This window comes from Eulemur rufifrons, chromosome 7 (assembly GCF_041146395.1).
Source record: "Eulemur rufifrons isolate Redbay chromosome 7, OSU_ERuf_1, whole genome shotgun sequence".
In the NCBI taxonomy this organism is placed as follows: domain Eukaryota; kingdom Metazoa; phylum Chordata; class Mammalia; order Primates; family Lemuridae; genus Eulemur; species Eulemur rufifrons.
This window is the reverse complement of record NC_090989.1, coordinates 126,907,567-126,927,732: the sequence shown is the minus strand read 5'-3', so window position 1 is coordinate 126,927,732 and position 20,166 is coordinate 126,907,567. Positions and strand designations below refer to the sequence as shown.

The 20,166-nt window shown below is 33.9% G+C and overlaps 1 protein-coding gene across 1 annotated transcript in view; it reads left to right on the top strand.

The window, feature by feature from the left end:
- Positions 1-20,166, top strand: part of TBC1D5 (TBC1 domain family member 5) — a 430,335-nt gene that overhangs the window by 112,231 nt on the left and 297,938 nt on the right. The window contains exon 3 of the mRNA XM_069475443.1: positions 6,835-6,962. Within this exon, the coding sequence (XP_069331544.1) occupies positions 6,866-6,962 (97 nt within the window). The 5' untranslated portion in view covers positions 6,835-6,865. The remainder of the gene's footprint in view (positions 1-6,834; positions 6,963-20,166) is intronic.

Sequence of the window (20,166 nt, the reverse complement as noted above, 5' to 3'; positions counted from 1 at the left end):
AGTACAGCAAAGGAAGGATAGCGCCTTTCCCAGGTCTTGGAAGGTATATTGCAGTGCTTTCTGAATTAGAAAATGAGATTCTTTTTATTTATTTTAAAAATCTTTGGGTATCATTTTTATCGGGGAAATTCTAGGGACACGTGGGCATGATTAAAGAGAACTAAGATCTCTCAATTATGGATTTAAGTAGTCATTTAATAAGACACATATTTTTGATCTTTGTATATATTTCTCTATATATATTTAGCTTCTATGCAGAGAAGATTAAGGCATATTAAGTATAGAAGTTGGAGTCGGTAATACAAATTTAAAATGTAATGGACCATTATAAGTTTTCTTTTTATTTCAGAATATTACAGGAGTACAAATGTTTTGTTTACATGGATTGCTTTTGTAGTGCTTTAGTCCAGTTATAAGTATGCCCATCACCCAGATAATGTACATTGTAAGATTTCTCCCATCCCCTTCTCCCCGCTCCCACCTGCACGATTTTTGTTGAGCTTTGTAATACTTCCATCTGTGTACATGAGTGCTGATTGGTTAGTTCCAGTTTAATAGTGAATACATGTGGTGTTTATTTTTCCGTTCTTTGGATATTTCACTTATGAGAGTGGTCTGCAGTTCCATCCAGATTGTTGCAAAATTAATTTATTTTATGGCTGAGTAGTACTCCATAGTATACATATAACACATTTTATTAATCTACTCATGAATTGGTGGATACTTGGAGTTAATTCCACATCTTTGCAGTTGTGAATTGTACTTCAATAAACATTCTAGTGCAGATGTCTTTTTGATAAAATGACTTTTTCCCCTTTGGGTAAGTACCCAGTAGTGGGATTGCTGGATCAAATGGTAGGTCTATTTTTAATTCTTTGAGGAATCTCCATACTTTTTTTCATAGAGGTTGCACTAATTTGAAGTCCCACCAACACATCCACACCAACATTTATTGTTTTGGGACTTGTTGATAAAAGCTATTTCTCACTGGGGTTAGACGACATCTCATTGTGGTTTTGATTTTCATTTCTCTGGTGATTAGTGATACTGAGCATTTTTTTTCATATGTTTATAGGCCATTAGTAGTTTCTGTTCATGTCTTTTGCCCGCTTTTTAATGGGGTTGTTTGATATTTTTCTTGCTGATTTGCTTGAGTTCTTTTTAGATTCTGGTTATTAGCCCTTTATTGGATGTATACCGTGTGAATATTTTCTCCCATTCTATAGGTTGTCTATTTACTCTGTTTATTGTTTCCCTGGCTATACAGAAGCTTTTTAATTTAATCAAGTCCCATTTATTTATTTTTGTTGTTGCTATGATTCTCCTTGGAGGTCTTCTTCATAAATTCTTTGCCTAGGCCTAAATCTAGAAGAGTTTTTCCAACCTTTTTTTCTAGAATTCTTATGGTTTCGCATCTTAGATTTAAGCTAACTGTGATCCATCTTGAATTAATTTTTGTGAGTGGTTACAGATATGGATCCTGTTTCAATCTACTACATGTGGCTATCCAATTTTCCCAGCACCATTTATTGAATATAGGGATTCTTTCCCCCAGTGTACATTGCCGTCTACTTTGTCAAAGATCAGATGGCAGTATGTGTTCATAATAATGATTAAAATAAATATAGACATGTTTGTTAAAGACTTTTGATATTCTGCTTTGTGTATTAATCAAGTATTTTCTCAGTGTATTTATGAAACACAAATTGGGAAATTCTTTTTTTTTTTTTTTTTTTTTTTTGTTGAGACAGAGTCTCACTTTGTTGCCCAGGCTAGGGTGAGTGCCGTGGCGTCAGCTTAGCTCACAGCAACCTCAGACTCCTCGGCTTAAGCGATCCTACTGCCTCAGCCTCCCGAGTAGCTGGGACTACAGGCATGCGCCACTATGCCCGGCTAATTTTTTCTATATAGATTTTTAGTTGTTCATATCATGTTTCTATTTTTAGTAGAGACGGGGTCTCGGTCTTGCTCAGGCTGGTCTCGAACTCCTGACCTCGAGCGATCCACTCGCCTCGGCCTCCCAGAGTGCTAGGATTACAGGCGTGAGCCACCGCGCCCGGCCACAAATTGGGAAATTCTTAAGAAAATTATTTCATATTCAAAAGCAACATTATATTGTGATTACATGAGATAATCACAATATCACAATAGCAGTAAACCAGCACACTTTTAAGCATTTTTTTTTGATTCTAGAAAGCAAAAATAGCTCTTTATATTTAAAACAAAAAAAACCCAAAAAGCCCCAAAGCAGCAGCTTCCTAATAAGTTACGTTCAAGTTAGCTTATTATTTAAATCCATAATTAAAAGAAAACTAAGAACATTATCCACACTTTTTCTTCAACAGATTGTTTGAAAATGACTTATTATTACTAGTCAGCAGGTTTGCGTTGTTTAATTATAAAAGCATGTTAGTGACTCCGTTTCAATCTATAGGCATAATAAATTAGGATATATTTAATAGTAGATGCCTGATTATATGGAATACTTGTAGACTGGAGTATTTGATTAATTTTTTTATTCTGGTTATTGGTATTACCATAGACTTGTTAAGTTCTAAAGAATTATAATTAAAACTAAATTCACTGAATGACCTCTTGAACTTAACTTTCTCTAAGAAGTCAAAAAGACCTGATACATTTTTTAGGTCCCTAAATGAATATATGAACATCATTGTGTTGTATTTTAGTTTAGCTATATAAAAACTGATTTTTTGATGTTGCTTTTTTAAAACAAACTTTAATATCAACTTGCTTGTCGCTTGTCTATTTTTCATAAAGTTTAAAATACATAAAATCCATTTATTTGTATTAATACATTTTAGATATACGAAGCCTGTGACAGTGGAAGTATACTGTAAAATAAGAAATTAAGCTAATGAAATGATGAAAACATGGTTTAGGACATTAAAGAAAATTTAAGGAAATCTAGCAGTTAACTTAGAATAGACATTCTCAAATGTTTATTTTTTGTTTTACTTTTGTAAGAGATAGAGTCTTGCTATATCACCCAGACTGGTCTTGATCTCCTGGCCTCAAGAGATCCTAGCACCTCAGCCTCAGCAGCTGGGACTATAGGCATGAGCCACGGTGCCTGGCTTACTCTCATATTTTTAAGAGTATAACAAAATATATAGAGAAGGTAAATTGTACGTTAAAATAATTGCCTGTTGGCCAAATACAATTCTAAAATGTGTTTAATCTGTTCCACACAGTACTTTTTTAAATTTGAATTATTTGCAACATGTACAAATAAGGAGATTTCACATAAAATTCTGGATTTCTATCTTATCTTGGAAAAGCGGAAGTCTAATGAGGGGTGTTCTAATTATAGGCCCCATCGTTTTATACCCCTTGTTTTATACCTGCCCTTTTTATCACATTGACTTATTGGGAGCCAAATATAATGTAGGCGAAAGAATGTGAGCTCTGGAGCCAGTTCAAATTGTGGCTTCAATACTTATTAATTGTGTGACTCTAGACAGAATACTTGATCTCTCTATATACCTCAGTTTTCTCTTTGGTAAAATGAAAATAAGGATGATGAAGATACATCTTTATGTTGTAGGGAGGATGAAATGATGTGTGTCCACAAAGCACTGAGAGTGGTTTTTGGTATGTCTTCTTTGCTTGTATTATAATTAATAATGCTTTTTGCCCCCCCATCCCCAATTAGACATTTGAATTTGTTGATCCTTACTGCTTCAAAGTAGAGGACTTTCTTTCTTTCTTTCTTTCTTTTTTCTATTTCAGCTTATTATGGGGGATACAAAAGTCAGGTTACATACGTTGCCCATGTACCGCCTGTCCCCCCAAGTTCATTTACTTGTGCAGAATTTATCAGATTATTTTTTATACCATAACTGATCTACATTTTGCTATCCTCTACTAGGTTATGTTCCCCAGAGTTTCTTCTATATAGTAAGTGCTCAGTATATGCTTATTGATTTGTACACATAAGAAACAAATACTGACAAGTGTCTAGATTTATGGATTTAGGATTTATAGCTTTAGAAATTCTTTTTACATATTAGCTACAAAAGTTTTCTGTTTTCCCTAACCCTCTGCTTCTGTCTTAGCCACAGTCCCAGAGGGATGGGATTTATTAACATCTGACTGTGATGGCAGGAGGGGAGGGGTTGGAGACTTTGATAAAAATCAGAAAAGGTGAGGGTTATTTTGGGCTGGGAAGAGGTGGGAAAAGCTGGTCAAGGATTTGTGTATTTGTGGGCATCTCTGGAACCTTTCCTCCATAGGTGGAGACCATATACTATAAAATTAAGTACTCATTTTGATTTGACTTGCTTTTCCCACTTGTCTTTCCTCATTTTCTTTCTTTCATGTCCTCGTTGCTCTTGAAATTTAAAAGATTATGGTACTTTACATTATTTTGGATGAAAATTGGTGAACCTGGTTTATTTTTTGGAAGAATCCTGGTTTGGTAAGGTCATGTGTACCTTATGGACATAGAAAATTTCCAAGTAGTTAATCTTGGAAGTTCAAAATAATTTTCTTTTTTCTTTTCTCTTTCTCTTTCTTTCTTTTCTTTTCTTTTTCTTTTTTTCCTTTCTTTTCTTTTCTTCTCCTTTCCTTCCTTCCTTCTTTCCTTCCTTCCTTCCTTCCCTTCCTTCCCTTTCAAAAGAGAAGTCTCACTGCTGCCTGGGATAGAGTGCAGTAGTGTCATCATAGCTCGCTACAACCTCACACTCCTGGGCCCAAGCAATCCTCCTGCTTCAACCTCCCACATAACTGGGACTACAGGTGCACACCACCACCCTCAGCAAACTTTTCTATTTTTTTTTTTTTTTTTAATAGCGACGGAGTCTCACTCTTGGTCAGGCTGGTCTCCAACTCCTGAGTTCAAGCGATCCTCCCACCTTGGCCTCCCAGAGTGCTAGGATTACAAGCATGAGCCACTACATCTGGCCTCAAAATCATTTAATTTAAAAAATTTTGTTTAATTTGGAATAATTTATAGAAATAGGAATGAAAGGGAAAAAAACCTTCAAAATGATTATTTATATAATCTTGTTATAAGCATAACACCAGAGGCATGAACCATGTTGTTGCCACCCAACCGGGTTCATTTGCCTGCTGCCCAAGAAGAAACCAGTAAGTATGCTGAGATAGCAGCGTTTATGGCAGTGAAAGAGTTTATTCTGCATAGCACCAAGCGGGGAGATGGGAGAAATTTCTCAAATCCACCTCCCAGAGAATTTGGGAGACTGGATTTTTAAAGACAATTTGGCATAGGTAATTGAGTCTGCTAATTGGCTGGGTTCAGGGAGGAACCAGTGGGTTATAGAAATTGTCTTCTTTGCTGACCAGGTTCTTCAGTGAGGTCACAAGACCAGTTGAGTCAGTTCCTTGGTATGAGCCACTGGTCTGGGTGGGCCAGCCATTTCAATGGAATGTGGGACCTGGAAGGTATCTCAGAAACTGCCCCTAGGTTTCAGAAAGGTGATGTTATCTATGGAGAAAGCTAAGAATCTTTATGACCACCAGCTGTGGGACTCCAGAGTTGCAATTACAGAGAATCAAACAGGGGGACAGTGGCTAATTATCATTATTTTTACCTAGGCATGTGCCTTATTTTTAGCTAGGCTCTCACCAGAGTTCTTGCATTGCACCCTGTTATTGATTTGTTTAAAGGGCGGTTTTCAATAATAGTGATACAGATATATTTGGGTGCATAAAAATGTAAAAGTTACTTATGTCACAAAAATGCCATACAACTTAAAGGTGGATATACTTCAAGAAAAATATATGTATCATATGACAAAGTTTTAATATGCATGATATTTAAAGCATGCTTATAAATCATGAACACAATCATAACAATAAGCTCCATTTATAAAATATAAAAAATTTTAGAGAAATATATGAAGTCTTCAGTAATCTCACTAATTATAAAGCAAATGCAATACAAATTTGACTGTCACATTGGTTCAAAACAAAAAACACGAACTATCCATTTAATGAGAATCCAGGAGAAATGAATTGTTCTGTTATGTACAGACCTTTCTAGAGTACAATTTGCCAAACTTATCACATAATCTTATTTTTTAGATGTATGTTTTAGTCCGGCAATTGCACATATAAGAATTTATTCTAAGGAGATAATCATGGATATGACACTGCTAAAAGATAATCATTTGCTGTATATAATGTTGAACAGCTGAACACATCCTAATTGTTTACTAATAAGGAATTGGTTACATAAATTGTGCTGGCTATATAATAGAGTGCTAAGGATCCATTGGAAATGATAATATAAGCACTTTTTTTTCATAACTTGGAAGGACACTCAGTTAAAAGTAGATTACATAATCAGTTAAGTTTAACATGATGGATCACATTAAAAACATATACATTTTAAATGCTCAGAACAAAGACAGGAAGAATGTGTGTAATATGCTGAAATGTTAAGAGTGGTATTTCTAGCTATTACAATTATGAGTAATTTTAATTTGCTATATTTTCATATTTTTGGAAGTTTCTATTGTGAATGTGTATTATTTTGGCTGTAAAACAAAAGGATGCTATAAATGGGAGAATAATTTCTTTGACTTATAGTACAGCTTTTTGTGCAAAGTTTGTTGAAAATAAATATGATTCAACATTGAGATAAAGATTATAAACGAGGTCCAGATTTTTGGAGAAATTGCTGAAATACCTTTTCACTTCTTTGCATAAGCCTACCAATGTGTAGTAACAGTCCCTGGAGCCTGTGGGAAACATGTAAATGTCTGTAATGCTCATTTAATCATTTTAGTCTTGTATTTATTCCCAGTCACAGCAGAAAGAAAAAAAATTATTATTTTTCTCACCCTCCAGGTACTTTTGGTGACATCTTCCAGTTCCCACCATGTATCATTCCTTATCTGAAACTAGACATCCTCTGCAGCCAGAAGAACAAGAAGTGGGCATTGACCCTTTGTCCAGTTACTCTAACAAGTCTGGAGGTGAGTTTTGTTTGTAGCTGCTCTCTGAGGGTACTGGGAAACCTAGCAGAGGGGCGCCAGTTAGCCCTCTGTCTGCCTTATATGTGTAATTCTCTTGATGAAACTGAGAAAGGCAACTTTAAGAACATTTCTCTGGATATGTGTAGAGCACTCTTGACACTAATGAATACTACACAAAGTCAGCTTTCAGTTACTGAGAGAAGTATTAGCCAAATGTTTAATGCACTGTCATTCTTTAAAAAAAAAATAATAAACTAAACAATGACTTCAGCATAAGAATGTTAAAATGCAAAGTGGCCTTTGTCAAACATCTTTTAAAGAATCCTAACCTTTTGGTGTTGATTTGCAGGGGTTTTTTTGCCCTCCAGCAGGTTGAGATTATTCCATGATAAAATACTTACCTAATTCGTCATCATCTTTTTTTAATAAAATAATTAAAATTTATGTGATATTTTTAAAGATCTATACATTGAAATTATTAAGTGGCAGACTGTTAAAATGTAGACTATGTTCAGGTTCTGTGCTATAAAAATTTATCAAATATGTATGCATCCGAATCTGTATTATTTTCTCAATGTTTACTTAATGATAGTAGTAATACAGTTTTTTAGAAGGAAGCAAGGAGTTTGCGAGAATTCTTGAAGCCTTATCCTTATTTTTAAGTAATTCACTAAATATATGATAAGGTTCATTGACTCTGTGTCTACTTGTAATTTTTCACTCACAAAATGCATGTATTAGGATTGTAAGATCTATTTTAAAACATCATAAATTAGTCAAAATTCATGTGTGTTTTTTATAATTCAAATGAAATTATTTTTTTCTGCCTATGGATGTCAAGGTCTGCTATTAACTAATGTTTTGAGAATTTTAAAAATACTTAAAGTGACTGTTTCTTTAGAACACAAGCTCTTTACTTTATGGAGTGTGTTTATGTTTTTTTGTGTGTCTTTAGTATCTTCTATATCATACAAATGCCATTGTTATTTTTAATGAAAACAGGAGAATTTGTCCTACAACTTATTTTTGTGATTTTATTTTTCATTTGTTGTTATATAAGGACTCAACAAGACTGCTGTTTAAGATTTTGATGACATTAAAATTAATAGTGTTTATTTCAATTTCAGTATTTTAATATCTCAGTGGTAAGCATGATACCTTTCCCGGCAATATCTTTTCCTAAATGTAATACTTATAGGAGGCACTCAACTAAGTCAAATTGTTTTGCAAGTACTTCTGTGTTTTAAAACTGAATATGTATTTGTGTTACAAGCATATAAAGTAGTTTCACCAAAAGTTTTCATACTATTTCTGCTTTATATGCTTATTTGAGAACATAGTTTGTTGTTGTTTATTTTTAAGTGCGTATTTTTCTTTGGTCTACTTCATTAAATATTGAGGATCTTTTTTTTTTTTAACCTGGTTAAAAAGACATTTTAAATTAATTTTATCCTTTATTGTTTGCAGGAATGAGTAGTTACCTTTACTGAAAAGGCTTTTCGTTTATATCCTAGCCTAACATTTCTATGACATACTAAGTTATTAGAACTGAATTGATGTTTAAAAGTGCCATTAATTCATTTACCCCAAATGTTCATTAACAATGTAAATGTATGCTGATGTTCTATGAGACAAGGAAGTGACTAATGACTCTTCCAACTAACAACACTTAAAATGAATAGAAACTTTAGATAGCTAATCTTGAAGTAATCAAGACCCTCATTCAGCTTGGCATCTCTGTATGCTCTAAAACAGCTGTCAACTGTTAAAAATATATACAAAACACACATACGCACAAGCACATGCAGAAAGAAAGATATGTAAATATCTAGTTCTTCAAAGCCATAAAGGTTATAACCATAGTGGGTTTTGTACATTGTATATGTAAATATTTTATATAAAGCATCTATTTCATGTTTTTAGATTTCCTTTTTGCAAGAAAAACATGTGTTGCATTTGAATGGGGTTGTCATATTTACTTGAAGAATCATCACCTTTCTAGTATGTTTGTTTATTTTGATATATGTCTTCCATGGGGTTTCTTCAAATATTTTGGAGCCTTTTATACATTTCTGACACAATATTTAAGGAATTTGTGGCTATTGGATGACTCATTTTCTAAGTAGTTGAACACTACACTTAACATCAGTTATTTGTGTGTAGAAGTCATGTGTAATTTTTTTTTAAATTCCCGTCATAGATTCTATTAGTAAACAAAACGTCTTTAATTTCTCAAATCTGAATTTTAATCTTCATAAAGAAATAGTCATGTTGAATGATTCTGAGAATTCTGGAAATTATTAGTAAAATAGCCAGATAATGGGAATGGAGAGAAAAAAACCTGCATAGCATTTGTTTATTTTCATGGGTGGTTTAGGAAAGTAGGTAAGGGCAGAAAAAAAGAACTATCTGGATATATATATACATGTAAAGTCTTAAGAAATGTTAGCCACGTGAGTGGCTTTTAAGTGCTTGAGGTTTTTTTTTTTTTGTCAAACAGAGAAAAGTGTAGAAAATGTGACCTTATCTCTGTGCCCTATTAAGTTTATTCATGTACATGAACTACCACCTTAAATTCCAAGATCTTTGATCAGAGGTTAATAATAACTGACAAGTTACCTGTAATATAATTGAAAACAAAAAAATATTTATTAGACTGTTCATGATTATTTGTTCTTAACATGTAACTTTTAATGATCAATTAAATGGAAAGGTAATCATTTTATTTTAAACTGAAAATAACAATACCAAAATTTGTAAAAACATAACCTATTAATTGAATAATGTTGGAATTGACTAGTTGGCTTTCACAAGCTTATGGGAGATTAGAATATTGCTGATGGTGAGAGAAATTTTCTCCTATTAATATTAGGTCTCTTTTGAGAATAGCATTCTGTTACATATTATTAAAGTTTTTAGCTTCAATTTTATATGCCACAGTACTTACCTTCTGGCTTACAGCCTTTATAAGATTCAGATAATTGTTCAACCTGTCTTTGCCTCTTATATATCTTTTTCAAAGCATTCTTTCTATCGTCATTTATAAAATATTTAGCAACTGACTTAAAAAAAAATCCAAGATGTTCAGAATCCTGCCAAGTCCTTTTTTGCCTCCTATAATTTTGTTTCATCCTAAATATTTCTTTCTTTCTATTATAATATCATAGAGTTTTAGAACTAGAAGGGAGTATTATGGCTTTATTGATGAAGAAATTGATAATTTAAAATAATTGACTGAAGTTGATATGATAAAATGATGCTGTCCTATTGTGATCTTTAATGTTATTTTCCATATAGTAGAGGTGGATTTAGATTTGAGTAAAAGATGGTTTTGTTCTGCTTAAGATATCTGGGTATCTGACCAAAATATAGGTTGCTGTCTGAAGCAGTTTAAACCCTGCCCTGGTGTAATTAGCTGTAGCCATCTTAGGCAGGAAAAAATCTTATTACTTCCTTTCCTGGCTTACAACTCTTGAGTGATTTCCCATTGCACTAATAATAAAATCTACACTCTTGACTATGATGTGCATGGTTGTCTTCTTGCCTGTCTAGCCTCGCTTAGATGTGCTAAGCCAGTTCTAGACTCTGGGCCTTCCCACATGCCAATGTTCTCTGACATTGTTATTTATTCCTTCAGAGCACTCAACATAATATCTGTGTTAATTTGTTTTCTTGTCTATTATTTGTCTTCCAGTCAAGTGTAAGCTTTACAAAGGCATGAACTATGTTAGAACCATTTGTATACCTAGTACCTGTTCATGGGCACCATTCAGTAAATAACTAACAAATAAATGAACTATGTTTGACCAGTTTGAGCAGCTCCACTTGTATTAATCAATAATTGCTGAATGTATCTTTTTCCTCCATCTACTATTCTACTTCCTATCCTAAGTTGCAATGTATAAAATCTGTTTTATTGTTCCTGATTATTCTAGTACTTGAGTTTTTCTTCTTTTAGAGCTTCAGAAGTCAGTATATACTCCTCTGTGGTCAGTCCTCTTTGATCCTCTTTGGTCTTGTTGACCTCTCCTCTTTTGAAGTCTCTCTTAAAATTCACTTTTTTCATGTTTCCTTTTACTTAAGACCCATAACACAATTTCCATTAGAACCAAGTGGAGAGAGTTTTCTGGCAAATAAATGTTAAGTAGTGATGTGCTAATTAATCCACAGCAATAGTCACTTGGCAAGGGAAAGGTAAGGAAATAAATTACTACTTTTCCAAACTTGTGGCCATAATTTGGGAGCATAGACTACATTGTAGTATGCTTACATTTAATAAACATGTTTAATATATATAGGTCTTAAGGAAAATTTTGTGACGATAGTGTTTTTAATTCCTGATTTCTAAAACTTATTAACATGTTTTATGGCAAGTATTTATTTTGCATATAAAATGTTGTAGAATGAACATCCTATAGTGGTGGCAGCTTTTCTTAAGTTTAAAACACTTTTAAATATTTCTTTGTTGTCATTCAATAAATATTGAGTGTCTTATATGTACTAGGCATTGTTACGAGTGCTGGAAATAAAACATTGAGAAAGATAAACGTAGTCCTGAATGCTATGTTGTTTATGGATAATAGCCAGGATTTGGGGATGTCAGGCAGAGAAAAGTAAATGACCAATTCAGTTAGAGAATAATACGTGCTTTCCCTTCCTCTAAGAAAATGTACTCAGGTACTACATTGGTGGGGAATCCATCTTGAACTGTGGTAATGGTGGATCAGGAAAGGTTTGATATCTATCTAAACCACAACCTGAAGGATGAGTAGTTTTTATCCAGGTTATTGAGTAATGAGTATATGCTGTGAGCTTGCCCTCTGCTAAACATAAAGAATTTCAGTGTGGTTAGAGGTTAGAGTTCAAAAGAGAAATGGCCACATATGAGACTGGCGTCTTAGAAGTTTGGTGGAGATATAGTGTAGAGCAAAGATGGAGAGATTTTATAGACAGGAAGAAGGGCATCATTTCATTGTACTAACAGGAGGGAAGGAGAAAATAAGTGTTATGGTGTAGTAAGTTCATCGGTTTGATGGCAGAGTTGAATGAGATGACGATTTAATCTTTCTTGATAAATTAGAGTGACATTATTTGCTGAGAGTGAATGACAAGATAGAGCATTTGAAGATTTGTTGGAAGCAAAAAAGATTGGAGTGAGTTGATAAAGAAGACATAACTTTGGAGTCAAGTTGAGATTGTACATAATATTTATAGGTGATTCCAGCTTGTAAATTTGTATGATTATGTCCAGCAGAATTCAGCAGCCCAGATTTAGTCATAATGAAAAATACACAGGAATTTTGTCAGGGGCATGTGACAGGTAGACAGTAAGCATGGATTGATGGTTGAAGAATTTATTGATGGGTTGAGAATATAAGGAAGTTTTGTTAAAATGAAAGAGGGCTTGCACAGGGGCAGAGTAGAAAATTCTAGAAGGGATGGAGTCAAGGAAGATAGAACATAGTAGTATGGGTGATGGGAGTCCTACAGGAGATATGGGAACAGTAGGGCTAAAGGTTTGCTTGCTGTCTGAGAGTGGTAGGGATAGTGAGGGTAGTAGCAGACTTTTCATGTGATTCTTTTTTTTTTTTTTTTTTTTTTGAGAGACAAAGTCTCATTCTGTTGTCCAGGCTGGAGTGCAGTGGCATGATCATAGCTCACTGCCGCCTCAAACTCTTGGGCTCTAGTGATCCTCCTGCCGCAGCCCTCCCGAGTAGTTGCACCTACAGGTGTGTGCCACCATGCACAGCTAATTTTTTAAATTTTTTGTAGAGATGGGGGCCTTGTTATGTGCCCATGCTGGTCTTGAACTCCTGACCTCAAGCAATCCTCTTGGCCTCCCAAAGTTTGGGATTACAGATATAAGTCACCACACCCAGCCTACAGTGATTCTTAATAGCCTAAAATGTTGTGTATTTTATATTAAATGTGCCTTTAATATATGTTCTAAATTCTGAAAAAAATAGTAATATGGTCTTTTATCATATCTCTTAATAATTCTTACATGTTTAATAAATGCATTAATTCAATGAAACATTGTTTAGTCGCAGCCAGTAAGCCAGCTTAGTACCGTAATTAGTTCTGTATAATCATTTGGATCTATATTGATTTGGATAGGTCTTGAAGTCTCTTTAATAAAATATCTTCCCTAGATAATCAAGGAAAAAGGCACTTTGGATAGATGAAAAACTATAAGTTAGGCAATAAAATTATCAATGAAAATTGTAGGTTTATTGAGGGTAAAGATTGTTAAAAAAATAGAGTGACTTGGAAGTTCTTAAATTCAGTAACAAGGAAAAACATGGATGGTTTTAAAAGATGTCTCTTTAAAAGATTAAAAGATCACTCTTTTGTCAAGTGATATGACAATAGGATGAAGTGACATCAGAGAACAATGAACATGCCATGCCCCATTCCTCGAAAGCTCAGTTTCTTCTATATGGGTCATATTATGCCAGGCTACCAATATTACAGTAGTCATAGTACATGCAGACGTTTTTTGTTGATCCATTGTGTGTGCATGTGTGTCTATGTATGTGTACGAGTTTTATTTGTCAGGAGGGCATGTAATCGTTATTTCCCTCTGCTGATGTAATGGAGAATTTGTTCCTCTAGGACATATTAGAACAATGTGTTTAATGCTCTTCAATTTAATTTGCTGGTATCACAATTAATACAATTAGGGTCACTTGAAATGAAACTATTAACAAATTGAGTAATTTACTTTAACAATGTCAGTGTGTTCTCACAATTACATTTGCTTTAATTAGTGTACAAGCTATTATTTAATAGCCTACCTCACATAGAAAAATGTAATAATGCATTCTTGGCTCCTTATGAAAGAAAGGAAGAAACTTTTAATGGACCGCGTGATTTTGTGGAAGAGCTGTTAGCTATAAAGTGATGGAGGAGAAAGTAGAAAGTCAGAAAGCAAAGTTTGCAGGAATGTAAATAAAACATTCTTGGTATTTTTCTTGGTACTTACCAGTATATGGAAAGGTACGTACTATTGCATAAATAATATTGGAAACTTTTAATGGTAGTTAGGAAAGAGAATAAAGGTTTTGGAAAATTTTAATAATGTTTAGTTTTATCTTGTTTGGCTTAATACTGCAGTAATATTTCAATTTCTGAATGTCATAAAATAGGTCATTTCTAATTAATCACCCTAATGGAGGGGAACATAATGGTGTAGAACAGCAGTCCCCAACCTTTTTGGCACCAGAGGCTGGTTTCATGAAAGATAATTTTTCCATGGACTGGGGGTAGGGGGGATGGCGAATGATGAGGAGTGGCTGTAAATACAGCTGAAGCTTCTCTAGCTTGCTGCCACTCACCCCCTGCTGTACTGCCCGGTTCCTAACATGCCACGGACGGACGAATATCGGTCCTCGGCCTGGGGGTTGTGAACGGCTGGTGTAGAATATAAAAAAAGTAAGAAACAAAAAGTTTTGTTTCTTGAACGGGCTTTTGTTTTCTATTTTAATATGAGTATTTCTGACCTAAGAATTCATTTTAATACAGCCAGAAGGAGATGGTGAGTAAGCTTTTCTGTTCGTATGATTACTTCTGTTGAGATCAGAAAACCCAGGGAGGAATAAATGGTTACGTGTCTGTTTCTATATGCACCGAGCAGGCGGAAGAAGATGAGTTGTCAACCAAGTCATAATAATAAGATCTGCTTTTCTCTGAGAACACAGGAGAAAGATTTACTATCATGTTAGCAAGTGGTGATTTTATGTGGAAACGAGATAAATGCAATCCAGATAATTCAATACTGTAATTTTAAAAATTAGTTGGACAATATTTTTGCCTAATTTGATCAATTTATGTTTCTGTTACTTCCATCTTTTTTCCTTTTTAGTCCTCTGGTTAATTACTAAAGTTCATAAAATTACAAATGAAAAAAGGAAGCAGGCAGAAGTGTAATTAGGCAATAAATATTTAAGTGTAAAATTGAAGAAGTCTGAAGAATTTACAGACTTTAAAAAGTTAACTGTATCATTTCATGGAAAGAGGTTCATAGGAGTGTATTTCGTTTTTCAATACTTGTGAATGCTTGTGCAATAATCCCCCACTAGATTTCATTGTTTGTCCCAAATTCTGAGCTCAGTCTCCCAGCTTGTTCATAGATGAGATCAGTCAGGAATGGAACAATTTCTGAAGAACAATCTACTTCACAATAGTGGAAAATTAGTTTAGATAATTCTTTAAATAGCTATTTGACTTTTGCACAGGCAAACTACTACTTGGTTAGTTGCTAAATATACTATAATAAAAATTTTCATTTGACTCTTATTTGACTCTCATTACACCTACTCTCTAAATTCTGTGTTTAATTTTAAAATGATTCATCTGTTAATTCTTTAACCTATGTTATAGAATATTAAAAGAGTGATCTGAATCTAATTATTTACATACCTGATCTTTAAAGTGTAATAGATCTAAAGTAGAGATATTGGTTTGTTTTATCAAAGAAGGCCAAGTATGAGAAGTTAATTGCTTTCTTTCAAGTCTTGCCTATATGGTCTTTATTCTTAGCTCTCTATCTGTCTTGTGAGTAAGAAATTGCCTAAAGCTTTTTAAAAGAACATAATATGCCTTTAAGGTGTTTAAATCATCTCAGGGCTGAGGATTGATTAACACACATCAGGGTTGTAGCGTTTTAGAAGCTCCTTCCCAAGTGTATAAAGCAGCCCTTGTTTCTTAGATTAAGTGATATTTTAAAGAAGGCTCTAAAAGGCCTTCACAGCTTGATTTTATGCATTTATTTAATCACTTTTCAATGCAATTAGACAGGATTTCTCTTTTAAAATCCAAAACCCACCCAGAATAATCAACGCAACATGGAAGAACAAAATTAGAGAACTGATACTACCTGACTATCAAATAGAGAGACCAGAAATTGACCTATACAAATATAGTCAACTGGTTTTTGAAAAAGGAGCAAAGACAGTTTTCTCAATGGAGAAAGGACAGTTTATACAAATATAGTCAACTGGTTTTTGAAAAAGGAGCAAAGACAGTTTTCTCAATGGAGAAAGGACAGTTTGAAGAAATAGCGCTAGAACAACTGGACATCTATGTACACACACATGCAAAAATGATATCTAAACATAAGAGTTCATACTTTTCACAAAAATTAAGTCAAAAATCAATCATGAATCTAAATGTAAAATGTAAAACTATAAAATTCATAGAAGATGACATAGGAGAAAATCTAGATGACCTTGGGTTTGATGATGACTTTTTAGATAAAATCAGGATCCATGAAAGAAAAAAATGATAAATTGGACTTCATTAAAGTTAAAAACTTCTGGTTTTTGAAAGACACTGTTAAGAGAATGAAGAAACAAGCCATAGACTGGGAAAAAATTCTTTGTGAAAGATAAAAGACTAGTGTCCAAAATGCACAAAGAACTCTTAAAACTCAAAAATAAGGAAGCAAACCAATTAAAACATTAGCAAAATATCTGAAAATAAGCCTCACCAAAGAAGATATACAGATAAGCCTAAGAAAAGATACTCAACATAGTATGTCATCAGGGAATTGCAAATTAAAACAAGATACCACTACATATCTATTAGAAGGACTAAGATCCAGAACACTGACAACACCAAATACAGGCAAGAATGTGTAGCAACAGAACTCTTAATTCATTGTTGGTGGCAATGCAAAATGGTATAGGCACTTTGGAAGATAGTGTGGCAGTTTCTTACAAAACTGTGCATACTCTTAGTATATGGTATATGATCCACCAATTGCATCCTTTAATATTTACCCAAATGAGTTGAAAACATGTCTATCTAAAATTCTGCACACAAATGTTTATAGCAGCTTTATTCATAATTGCCAAAACTTGGAAGAAATGAAGATGTCATTCAACAGGTTAATGGATTAACAAACTGTGGTACATGTATACAATGGATTTATTCAGTGTTAAAAAGAATAAGCTATCAAAGCATAAAAAGACATAGAGAAACCTTAAGTGCATGTACTGTTAAGTAAAAGAAGCCAATCTGAAAAGGCTACAAATGTGATTCCAACTATATGACCTTCTGGAAAAGGCAAACCTATAGGGACAATAAAAAGATCAATGGTGGCCAAGGAGAGGAGGGAGGAAAGAATGAATAGGTGGGGGAGCCCAGGAGATCTTTCGGGCTGTGAAACTATTCTGTATGACACTGTAATGTTGGATACATGTCAAAACCCATAGAAGCATAGCACAGAGAGTGAAGCCTAATGTAAACTGTGGACTTAGTTAGTAATAGTCTAATTGGCACATCATTGTAATAAATGTACCATTCCAATGCAAAATATTAATAACAGAGGAAATTGTGTGCATGTGGTGGTGTATATATGAACTCTCTATATGGTACTTTTGCTCAATTTTTCTGTAAGCCTAAAGATGCTTTAAAAAATAAGATCTATTTAAAGAAACTCAAAGACCCTAGGATTCTTCTTCCATTGAGTTTTACTTTTTCAACTGGTACCATAACTTTTCCCTTTATTCTTCATGCTAGTTTAATGTAAACACGTTTAGTTTATTTGAAATATGTAGAATACACAAAACTAGAGATTCTTAAAATGACAAATTATTAGAAATAGATATGTTAGAGTCTCTGCTTATATATCCCTCAATTTTCTTAGCTCAACCTTTTTAGTTTACAGTAGATCTCAATCTTACTCTTAGTAGAGGCCAAATCCTTTTATAATCTAATATTTTGGGTATGTGGTCTTTCTAACCCATTATCTTTGGCATCTAATTCTTCATTTAACAATGAGCATTCTTTTAAGCATTCTCTCTTTAATTAGTGAGCAAAGCACCCCTCCCCCTTTAATGACCAATCTTTCAGTAAACAGGGTGGAGGAGAAGTTTTAATATACCTGTCACTGCGTTTAGCTGGACTGCAACTCTGCTGGAAGTTTTTGTGTTGATCTTGAATCCTGCAACTTTCTGAATTAATTTATTAGCTTTTTATGTGGATTCTTTAGTATTTTCAATACATATAAGATCATGTGAAATGTAAATAGAGATCATTTGCTTTCTTCCTTTTCAGTTTTGATGTCTTTTCTTTTTCTTCCTAATTGCTCTGGCTAGAGCTTCTAGTACAGTGTTGAATACATGTGGCAAAAGTAGACATTCTTGTCTTGTTCCTGATTGTAAGGGTAACGCTTTCACCCTTTCATTATTGACTATGATGTTAGCTGTGGGTTTTTCAAAAATTCCCATTATCATGTTGTAGAAGTTCACTTGCATTCCTAGTTTATTAAGTGTTTTTATCAAGAAAGGGTGTTGTATTATGCCAAATACTTTCTCTGTAACTGCTGAGATTATTGTGTGAGTTTTCTTCCCCCTTCATTCTATTAATGTGGTATTACATTGATTGATATTTGTAGACTGAACCACCTTGGCATTCCTGGATTAAACCCCACTTGGTCATGTGTAATTCTCTTCATATGCTGCTGGATTTGGTCTGCTGGTGTTTTTTGTTTTGAGGATTTTTATGTGTATATTCATTAGGGATATTTGTCTATAGTTTTCTTTTCTTGTAATGTCTTTATCTGGCTTGGTATCAGGATAATAATCCTGATCCTAGAGAGAAGTACTACCTCTTCTTCTGGTTTTTGGAAGAGTTTGAGAAAGATTGGTAGTAATTCTCTTTAATACTTGGTAGACTATACCAGTGAAGCCATCAGGTCCTTGACTTTTTCTTGAGATGATTTTGATTATTGATTCAATCTCTTTACTTATGAATCTGTTCAGATTATCTCTTCTTGGATCAGTTTTGACAGTTTGTGTGTTTCTAGGAATTTGTTCATTTTCTCTTGATTATCAATTTGTTAGTTTATAATTATTCACAGTGTTTTATATAATTCCTTTTATTTCTGTGAGGTCGATAGTAAAGTCCCTATTTTCATTACCGATTTTAGCAATTTCAGTATTTTTTTTCTATGTTCGTCTAGTTTAAGGTTTGTCAATTTTATGATCTTTTCAAAGAATTGGCTTTTGGTTTCATTGACTCTATTGTTTTTCTATTCTCTATTTTATTTATCTCTTCTCTGATCTTTTTCTTGTTCTTTTTTCTTTCTGCTTCTCAGACTAGATAATCTCAATAGATTTATATTCAAGTTTGTTGATTCTTCTTCTGCCTGTTCAAATCTGCTGTTGAACTCATCTAGTGAATTTTTCTTTCAATAATTACACTTTTCAGCTTTGATTTTCTATTTGGTTCCTTTTTATAATGCCTACCTTTTTGTTGATGTTATCTATTTTGAGATATTATTCTCCTGGTGTCCTTTAGTTCTTTATTCATGGTTTTCTTTAGCAGTTGGAACGTATTTATGACAGTTGATTTGAAGGTTGTTTTTTAGTAAATCTAATGCCAGGGCTTCCTCAGAAACATTTTCTGTTAATTTCACTTTATCTGTGAATGGCCCATCCTTTCTCGTTGTAAACTGTATGTTTTGAAGATTATGATGTGGCAACTCTGGAAATTAGATTTTCCATCCTCCTTTGCATTTATTATTACTGCTAGTTGTTGGCAATTGTTGTGTTAGTGACTTTTATAAGTTATGATTGTAAAATCATTGTTCTTTGTCACAGTGTGAACATTGAAGTTTGTGTTCCGTTAGCTTAGTGCTCAGGTATTGTTTTGATAGAGGTTCCTTAATTGCCTGGAGCTACAAAAAGACAAAGAGAAAAGTGCTCTCCTAGACTTTGCATGTTGGCTCTGTGTTGAGGCAGGCACTCTTCCACTGCTTAGCCAGGCTCCTATTTACAACCCAACTTTGCCTTAGGCCTTCACTTACTGTTTTCCTGGTGGCACAAGGTCAGCCAGAGGAGAAAGTTTAGGGTCTTTTCAATCCTTTTCTGAGCAGGAGTTCAGCACTGGGAATGTGCATGACATTCTTAATTCCCTAGTGTATGTGGAAGCTTTTTAGAAGCCTTATTCCCCATGTATCTTCTTTCCCAGCCTCTTGCACCCCAGGCTATTCTGTTTGTCTATTATTTGTCATGGTTGTTATTTCTAGCCCTAGCCTGCTGACGCCAATACTTTTCTGAATTTTTTTTTTTTTTTTTTTTTTGAGACAAGTTCTTGCTCTGTTGTCTGGGCTAGAGCGCCATGGCACAATCATAGCTCACTACAGCCTCCAACTCCTGGGCCGAAGTGATCCTCCTCCCTCAACCTCCCAAGTAGC